The sequence below is a fragment of the Taudactylus pleione genome, unplaced genomic scaffold, assembly GCF_031769625.1.
Source record: "Taudactylus pleione unplaced genomic scaffold, aTauple2 ptg000268l, whole genome shotgun sequence".
NCBI lineage: Eukaryota > Metazoa > Chordata > Amphibia > Anura > Myobatrachidae > Taudactylus > Taudactylus pleione.
The window spans coordinates 2473880-2484163 of NW_028284670.1; the positions used below are offsets into that span (position 1 = coordinate 2473880).

The following is a 10284-nucleotide window of genomic DNA, read 5'->3' on the forward strand; positions in this document are numbered from 1 at the left end:
AGTCCTGTGAATGATCAGACATACACTAGCAGATGGATCAGGGAAAACAAAAGGGCTAAAATATTCATAATTGCTACAGGGACTGAGATACTGCAAATACATTTCTAACACATGTGTCCTGACAGCATATATGGGAAAGTATTCTCTATTACACATTGGTGGCAACTTATTTAGTGGTTGGAGACAGTGACATCTGACATACTGTACTGTAGGGTACAAAAATTACACCAAATTAATTGCCTCAAAGTTTGGGAATCACAAACTCTCTACTAAAACAATAACAGTAATGTGATCAGATGTATTATATTGCAGGAGTTGCTCACATAATGCAGAAGTACAACACCACTTCTGTCTATCTCCTGGGATTTCCAAATCTTCGCAGTTTTAGTTTTCTATTGTCTTCATTCTTGATCATCATTTACTGTGTCACCGTATGTGGTAATGTTACCATCATTGTGTTAATTTCAATGAGCAAAAATCTTCACTCGCCAATGTATTTCTATATCACACAAGTGTCTTTTCTGGATCTTCTAATAATCACAGACATTCTCCCTAACTTACTTCACATTTTATTACATGAAGGTGGCGCCATGTCTCTTGCTGCCTGTATATCACAGCTTTATGTGTTTTCTAACACAGAGATATCAGAGTGTCTCATCCTAACAGTGATGTCTTATGACCGATATCTGGCTATCTGTAACCCCCTGCGATATAACGCTATAATCAACAAAACATTTTGTGTAAAATCGGTTATTGGATCATGGACAATAATTATTTTGTTGCTATTGAAGAATGAAATAGATGTATGCAAATTAGACTTTTGTGGACCAAATGTTATTGACCATTTTTTCTGTGACTTACCTCCTATTCTAGAGCTGTCTTGCTCAGATACTTCACTTATTCGCATAAATACAACTTTAATTTGTATTTTTGCTGTCATTTGTCCATTCACAATGATCATTGTTTCCTATGTCTATATTGTCGCCACCATACTAAACATCCGCTCCATCAGTGGGAGACAGAAAGCCTTCTCCACCTGCAGCTCCCATCTTGCTGTTGTGTGCATATTTTTTGGAACTCTCCTTTGTATATATCTAGTTCCAGCCAAAGGACATTTATCAGCTGCCAACAAGATACTATCCCTGCTTTACACTGTGGTGACCCCATTGTTTAACCCGTTTATATACAGCCTGAGGAATAAAGATTTCAAAGGAGCTTTTGAAAAATTCACAAAAATGTTAATATGATGTAATTTCAAATTCATTCTTAAAACTTTTATAGACACATTATATAAATTTGCAAACACTGTTCATGTACTGCTGAAATTACTTATGGACATACTGTCTGTGCTCAGTGAGTAAACTGTTTGTTATGAAAGATACACAGTATCATTGTGAGATACAAATTGTAGGGCATGTACACATTTAATTAAGAGCAGAAAATAATTTAATACATATCTTGATAAAACACTAGTTTAAACTGAAAAGCGTAACCACACAAAAATCATTAAATTTTATTTTATGAGAGTTTACTTATATAAACAGTACACAGTGCCATTTACTGTACCTTGAAGTGATAGTCTACTGATTTTTTAGTACCCCAACCATCCAGCACTGCATTTATTGTCCAGTTTGCGTAAACACTTATTATAAACAAATCCATGTGTGTAGTTGACTTGAGCACATAATATACATATTTCAAACAAAATAAAATAGTACATATTCTCATATTACAGCTAAAAATCACAACACATTAAACAACTATTTCAACTGGTTTAAGTCAAGAAAGGATTTGCCCCATTTGTAGGATGTTACTGTTTATCAGATTGTGTTCTCTATCACTGGGCAGGTTAAGATTTTAGTATGGGGCTTACTGTCCATTTGTAACTTGCATTAGACATTTATTTATATTACACACTGCACTGTGTGTTGGAAGTGGCTTATGGCTCTCAACACATTCTTATGTATACAAAGACTTGTGTTGAGAAACAGTCCTCCCCTGTATCTTTAATGTGTATCATGGAATGTCATGCAACATATAGAGGGTGGGTTAAGCAATAGTTTTGATAGTCTGAGAGACTTTATAATTTGTGATGAAAAAAGTTAAGTAAAAATCTAATAATATACACATAGGACCATATTCAATATGGGGCGAAAAGTCCGTTATTGACGATAATTTATCGCCGATGATGTAATTTTTGCCTATTTCCAATATCCCCATATTCATGTACTGTACATTGACTTTTCTCCAGTGCGAAAAGTCAATGTTAAAAAACGGGGATCATTTTTTGCCTGCCTTTTGCTGGCAAAAAAGAGTGCAGAATTGGGGTTTAGGGGTGCAGGCTTAAAAAAAATAGCCTGCTCCATGGAGAATGCCCCTTAAAATGATCTGTGTTACAAAAAGTAAAAAAAGAAATATGGACACCCCAAAAAATAAATTAACATTTTTTGGTGTAAAAAAAAAATATAGGGAACACACTTCTAAATTAGTGGAATTGAGTCCAGAGGGGTTCCCTTATATGCGGCATGTGTTTTTATCATTGCGGGAGTAGCGGCAAGTTAATTTTTGCAGAATTTAAAAAAATGAATTCGGGGACTTAAAAATATGCTTGCACCCATTTTCAAGTACCACAAATTTGATGGGCATAGTTATTTTTCCCCAAAAATGCTCTTCTGCATCACCTTCTTCAAAGCCGCATTTATGCACCTGCCGCGGCTGTATAAAAACCTGACTTTCTTCTGCAGGCAAAAACAGGGGTAACCATAGTGATCCCTCATGTCTGGACATCTTTAGGGGGTCCTAGGATGATTTTAAGAAAATTCCCATTTTGTTTTGCCGATCCAAGTTTCACCGGTTCCCGATTTTGCCTACTTTGAAATTGAATTCGGGGAATAGTGGGCACGCGCGTGATACTTTTCCGCCTGGAAAACAGGTAAAGGAGGCAAAAAGTCCAGCTGGACTTTTCGCCTAAAATTGAATATGGACCATAATCATAAAAATTAAAATGACACTTCAAACCCTCCTTCACCAGTTTATTAGATATAAAATAAAATCTGACTTTTGGGAAAAAAAATATAGTCCACGGACACACAGGTCTTATTAGGTTCACATCAAATGGGGAGAGGGTATGGAATCCTCAGACTTCAACGTAATAGTTGGGGCATTTAATAACACATCACAACTGTGACATTAATCTGAAGAGCATTCAGGCTATTACTTTAGATCACACTACACATTATCCTATTCTTTTCAATGGGTGCATGAAGTTTTTGTAACCATGCATTGTTATTGGAGAGGTAATTGCCAACATTATGGGGTAAATTTACTTAAGTGAGAGTTTTTAGAAGTGGAGATGTTGTGTCCATAGCAACAATCAGATTCTACTTATCATTTAACTAGCACCTTGTAGAAGATAATAGCTAGAATCTGATTGGTTGGTATGGGCAACATTTCCATTTCTAAAAACTCTCTCTTTAGTAAATATACCCCTGACTATCTATCTGAATGAATCACACAATTTGTACATCCCCATACATAAGTATGTGGAGTGTGGAAATTATCAGGACAGTTTGTAACAAGGAGATATCAGTGACACTATCTCCTTCGTTATAGCAAACACACTACAAATTGAGAAAAATACATGAAAAGATTGTAGGGATGATGAATAGAGCCCTAAATATTTATATTTACTGTATATAACTTAGGGACTTTTTAATACAGATATTTCATGCTAAAATTTAATGTTGAGATAAATATATTTGTTTAGGGATTTACATATTCACTGAGCGTCATACAGCATGTTCTGTCCAGCTTTTCCGAGCTCAGTTTCTAATATTTGTCTGTTCCCGGAATACACATGTACAGTCTACGTAGCGGAAGGTTTAGGCAGCTACAAATAAAGTGAGAGCTAGATAAATATTGCTAATGGCATAATAAAAATGTACTTTCTTTGTCTGTGATTTTTGGTTGTCGTCTGTCTTTGACTTTATGCAAATGCTGCTAGAAAGCCCTTCCCTGGTGTGCAAGGTCTGAGACACCCACTGTCAGCGTTCATACTGTAGGGATGTGCAGGCTCGGATTAGTATGGATTTTCCCGCCAAATTCAGATTTTTTTCCCGCCAAAAATTGGGTCTCAGAAATAGGCAAACATCATCTTTCATGGACAAACATCATCATTCCTGGACAAAAGGAAATTGAATAACCCTTACAGTGCAGATTGTTATATTAACCCTGTGCTGAACCCATTTTTCACATTATTGCTCATCACATAACAATATATATTTATTCAGTACCCATACAAATTAGACCTTGTTTGTTCTCAAATTATTTTGAATTTAAAAAGAGTAATTTTTGACATCTCTAACAAGTAAAATAAAATATAACCAAAACCATCAGAAAAGTGATTTTTAATTTTTTTAATTTGCAATAAAGTGAATTTATAGCAAATTATTTAGAAGAAATAATATTTTTCCCCATTCATAACACATAGATAACTTTATGGTTCTTGCTTTAGCATTAATCCAACATATATTAGAGCAAAAAGTTTGGGTTTTCATAATAAAATCTGCACTTGAAAATAATAATGCATGTTATCTGCTAACTTTTACCATCTTGATTGAAATGTTAACAATGTGTAACAATATAATGGCAGCCATAGAAAGAATATAGCAAAGGATAGCACCACAATGCCTATCCCGGACCAAAGAGACACACATCAACTTAAGTTAAGTGTAAAAAACAATTTATTATTCTACATAAATAAATACCAGATGAAATTAATAGTAAAATGGACAATTAATGAACAACTCAATAACATGTATGATCTGCATGAATAAATACTGTTAGAGACAGACACGAATGATAAATGAGAGAGCTGCCAGCCACGATATAGCTGCATAGAGGTGGGCGCCCTAATATCTTTTTCTATCTTTTTTTGTATTTAAGCCATAGAAAGAATACTTTTTTAAACTAGAAAGAATACAGGTGTTAAATGGGAGATTCCATGTTTTGTTTTAAACAAGATGGGGGAAGTCTGCACATTAGACTACCCTCAGGGCTGAATTAAAGGCCATTTCAGCCTCGGACTGAAAATTATTTAAGGACTGTTATGAGAAATGGAGGAGGTTGGGCAAGTGCTGTGTGGGTGTGGCTGGTGCTGTGTGGGTGTGACCAGTACTGCTGTGTGGGTGTGACCAGTACTGTGTGGGTGTGACCAGTACTATGTGGGTGTGACCAGTACTGCACATGTGTGACCAGTACTGTACTTGTGTGACCAGTGCTGTGTGGGTGTGACCAGTGCTGTGTGGGTGTGACCAGAACAGTGTGGGTGTGACCAGTACTGCATATGTGTGACCAGTGCTGTGCAGGTGTGACCAGTACAGTTCATGTGTGACCAGTGCTGTGTGGATGTGACCAGTACTGCATGTGTGTGACCAGTGCTGTGTGAGTGTGACCAGTACTGTGTGGGTGTGACCAGTGCTGTGTGGGTGTGACCAGTACTGCACGTGTGTGGCCAGTGCTGCGTGGGTGTGACCAGTGCTGCACATGTGTGGCCAGTGCTGTTTGGGGGTGACCAGTACTTCATGTGTGTGCCCAGTGCTGTGTGGGTGTGACCAGTACTGCATGTGTGTGACCAGTGCTGTGTGGGTGTGACCAGTACTGCATGTGTGTGGCCAGTGCTGCATGGGTGTGACCAGTGCTGCACATGTATATGGTTGTGGCCAGAAATGTCTGAGTATGACCAGTGCTTTGAATGGGTGGCCAGTCTTTGTGTGTGGCCAGTGCTGTAAAGGTGTGACCAGTGCTGTGTAGGTGTAACCAGTGCAGTGGGAGTGTGGTCAGTGCTGTGTGGGGGTGACCAGTGCAGTGTGAGTGTGGCCAGTGCTGAATGGGTGTGATCAGTGCTGTGTAGGTTCAACCAGTGTGGTATGAGTGTGACTAGTGCTTTCTGAGTGTGGCCAGTACTGTGTGGGTGCAACCAGTGTGCTATGAGTGTAATCTGTGCTGTGTGAGTGTGGCCAGCATTGTATTGGTGTGACTAGTGCTTTATGGATGTAGCCAGTGCTGGTGAGTGTGGCTAGTGCTATGTGAGTGTGACCAGTGCTGTGTGAGTGTGGTCAGTGCTGTGTGGGGGTGACCATTGCTGTGTGAGTGTGGTCAGTGCTGTGTGAGTGTGACCAGTGTTGTGTGAGTATGACCAGTGCTGTGCGAGTGCAACCAGTGTGGTGTGAGTGTGACTAGTGCTGTGTAGGGATGACCAGTGCTGTCTGAGTGCAAGTGCTGTGTAGGTGCAACCAGTGTGGAATGAGTGTGACCAGTGCTTTGTGGGTGTGGACCATACTGTGTGTGTGCCACCAGTGTGCTATGAGTGTAACCAGTGCTGTGTGAGTGTGACCAGCATTGTATTGGTGTGACTAGTGCTTTGTGGATGTAGCCAGTGCTGGTGTGTGTGGCTAGTGCTATGTGAGTGTGACCAGTGCTGTGTGGGAATGACTAGTGTTGTGTGAGTGTGACAAGTGCAGTGTGAGTGTGGTCAGTTTTGTGTAGGGGTGACCATAGCTGTGTGAGTGTGACCAGTGTTGTGTGAGTGTGACTAGTGCTGTGTGAGTGTGGTTAGTGCTGTGTGAGTGTGACCAGTGTTTTGTGAGTGTGACCAGTGCTGTGTGGGTATGACAAGTAATGTGTGAGTGTGAAAAGTGCTAAGTGAGTGCAACCAGTGTGGTGTGAGTGTGACTAGTGCTGTGTAGGGATGACCAGTGCTGTCTGAGTGTGAGTGCTGTGTAGGTGCAACCAGTGTGGTATGAGTGTGACCAGCGCTTTGTGAGTGTGGCCAGTACTGTGTGGGTGCAACCAGTTTGCTATGAGTGAAACCAGTGCTGTATGAGTGACCAGTGCTGTATGAGTGTGACCAGTGCTTTGTGAGTGTGGCCAGTACTGTGTGGGTTCAACCAGTTTGCTATGAGTGTGACCAGTGCTTTGTGAGTGTGGCCTGTGCTGTGTGGATATGACAAGTAATGTGTGAGTGTGGCCAGTACTGTGTGGGTGCAACCAGTTTTCTATGAGTGAAACCAGTGCTGTATGAGTGTGACCAGTGCTGTATGAGTGTGTCCAGTGCTTTGTGAGTGTGGCCATAACTGTGTGGGTGCAACCAGTTTGCTATGAGTGAAACCAGTGCTGTATGAGTGTGACCAGTGCTGTATGAGTGTGACCAGTGCTGTATGAGTGTGACCAGTGCTTTGTGAGTGTGGCCAGTACTGTGTGGGTGCAACCAGTTTGCTATGAGTGAAACCAGTGCTGTATGAGTGTGACCAGTGTTGTGTGAGTGTGGCCAGCATTGTATTGGTGTGACTAGTGCTTTGTGGATGTGGCCAGTGCTGGTGAGTGTGGCTAGTGCTATGTGAGTGTAACCAGTGCTGTGTGGGAATGACTAGTGTTGTGTGAGTGTGATCAGTGCTGTGTGGGTATGATAAGTGATATGTGAGTGTGACAAGTGGTGTGTGGGTGCAACCAGTGTGTTATGGGTGAGATCAGAGCTGTGAGTGTGACCAGTGCTGTGTGGGTGTGACCAGTGCTGTGTGGGTATGACCAGTGCTGTGTGGGTGTGGTCAGTTCTGTGTGGGTGTGACCATTGCTGTGTGAGTGTGACCAGTGTTGTGTGAGTGTGACTAGTGCTGTGTGAGTGTGGTTAGTGCTGTGTGAGTGTGACCAGTGTTGTGTGAGTGTGGCCAGCATTGTATTGGTGTGACTAGTGCTGTGTAGGGATGACCAGTGCTGTCTGAGTGCGAGTGCTGTGTAGGTGCAGCCAGTGTGGTATGAGTGTTACCAGTGCTTTGTGAGTGTGGCCAGTACTGTGTGGGTGCAACCAGTTTGCTATGAGTGAAACCAGTGCTGTATAAGTGTGACCAGTGCTGTATGAGTGTGACCAGTGCTTTGTGAGTGTGGCCAGTACTGTGTGGGTGCAATCAGTTTGCTATGAGTGAAACCAGTGCTGTATGAGTGTGACCAGTGCTGTGTGAGTGTGGCCAGCATTGTATTGGTGTGACTAGTGCTTTGTGGATTTGGCTAGTGCTGGTGAGTGTGGCTAGTGTTATGTGAGTGTAACCAGTGCTGTGTGGGAATGACTAGTGTTGTGTGAGTGTGATCAGTGCTGTGTGGGTATGATAAGTGATATGTGAGTGTGACAAGTGGTGTGTGGGTGCAACCAGTGTGTTAAGGGTGAGATCAGTGCTGTGAGTGTGACCAGTGCTGTGTGGGTGTGATCAGTGCTGTGTGGGTATGACCAGTGCTGTGTGGGTGTGACCAGTGCTGTGAAGGTATGACCAGTGTGGTATGAGTGTGACCAGTGCTGTGTGGGTATGACCAGTGTGGTATGAGTGTGACCATTGCTGTGTGGGTATGACCAGTGTGGTATGAGTGTGACCAGTGCTGTGTGGGTATGACCAGTGTGGTATGATTGTGACCAGTGCTGTGTGTGAGTGTGACCAGTGCTGTGTGGGTTTGACCAGTGCTGTGTAGGTATGACCAGTGTGGTATGAGTGTGACCAGTGCTGTGTGGGTATGACCAGTGCTGTGTAGGTATGACCAGTGTGGTATGAGTGTGACCAGTGCTGTGTTGGTATGACCAGTGTGGTATGAGTGTGACCAGTGCTGTTTGGGTATGACCAGTGTGGTATGATTGTGACCAGTGCTGTGTGTGAGTGTGACCAGTGCTGTGTGGGTTTGACCAGTGCTGTGTAGGTATGACCAGTGTGGTATGAGTGTGACCAGTGCTGTGTGGGTTTGACCAGTGCTGTGTAGGTATGACCAGTGTGGTATGAGTGTGACCAGTGCTGTGTGGGTATGACCAGTGTGGTATGAGTGTGACCAGTGCTGTGTGGGTATGACCAGTGTGGTATGAGTGTGACCAGTACTGTGTGGGTGTGACCAGTGCTGTGTGGGTATGACCAGTGCTGTTTGGGTATGACCAGTGCTGTGTGGGTGTGACCAGTGCTGTGTAGGTATGACCAGTGTGGTATGAGTGTGACCAGTGCTGTGTGGGTATGACCAGTGTGGTATGAGTGTGACCAGTGCTGTGTGGGTATGACCAGTGTGGTATGAGTGTGACCAGTGCTGTGTGTGAGTGTGACCAGTGCTGTGTGTGTGTGACCAGTGCTGTGTAGGTATGACCAGTGCTGTGTGGGTATGAGCAGTGTGGTATGAGTGTGACCAGTGCTGTGTGGGTATGACCAGTGTGGTATGAGTGTGACCAGTGCTGTGTGGGTATGACCAGTGTGGTATGAGTGTGACCAGTGCTGTGTGGGTATGAGCAGTGTGGTATGAGTGTGACCAGTGCTGTGTGGGTATGACCAGTGTGGTATGAGTGTGACCAGTGCTGTGTGGGTATGACCAGTGTGGTATGAGTGTGACCAGTGCTGTGTGGGTGTGACCAGTGCTGTGTGGGTATGACCAGTGCTGTGTGGGTATGACGAGTGTGGTATGAGTGTGGCCAGGGCTGTGTGGGTATGACCAGTGTGGTATGAGTGTGACCAGTACTGTGTGGGTATGACCAGTGTGGTTTGAGTGTGACCAGTGCTGTGTGTGAGTGTGACCAGTGCTGTGTGAGCATGGCCAGTGCTGTGTGGGTGTGACCAGTGCTGTGTGGGTGAGACCAAAGCTGTGTGGGTATGACCAGTGTGGTATGAGTGTGACCAGTGCTGTGTGTGAGTGTGACCAGTGCTGTGTGGGTGTGACCTGTGCTGTGTAGGTATGACCAGTGCTGTGTTGGTATGACCAGTGTGGTATGAGTGTGACCAGTGCTGTGTGGGTATGACCAGTGTGGTATGAGTGTGACCAGTGCTGTGTGGGTATGACCAGTGTGGTATGAGTGTGACCAGTGCTGTGTGGGTGTGACCAGTGCTGTGTGGGTATGACCAGTGCTATGTGGGTATGACCAGTGTGTTATGAGTGTGACGAGTGCTGTGTGGGTATGACCAGTGTGGTATGAGTGTGACCAGTGCTGTGTGGGTATGACCAGTGTGGTAAGAGTGTGACCAGTGCTGTGTGGGTATGACCAGTGCTGTGTGCGTGTGACCAGTGCTGTGTGTGAGTGTGACCAGTGCTGTGTGAGCGTGGCCAGTGCTGTGTGGGTGTGACCAGTGCTGTGTGAGCATGGCCAGTGTGGTGTGTGTGTGGCCAGTGCTGTGTGTGAGCGTGGCCAGTGTGGTGTGAGTGTGGCCAGTGCTGTGTGGGTGTGACTTGTGCTGTGTGAGCGTGGCCAGTGCTGTGTGGGTGTGACCAGTGCTGTGT

The 10284-nt window shown here is 43.7% G+C and overlaps 1 protein-coding gene across 1 annotated transcript; it reads left to right on the forward strand.

The window, feature by feature from the left end:
- Positions 1-326: 326 nt before the first annotated feature.
- Positions 327-1247, forward strand: LOC148513865 (olfactory receptor 11L1-like). Its single transcript, XM_088481288.1, has one exon. It carries the CDS (start codon positions 327-329, stop codon positions 1245-1247), a length of 921 nt encoding a protein of 306 aa, XP_088337414.1.
- Positions 1248-10284: the final 9037 nt, after the last annotated feature.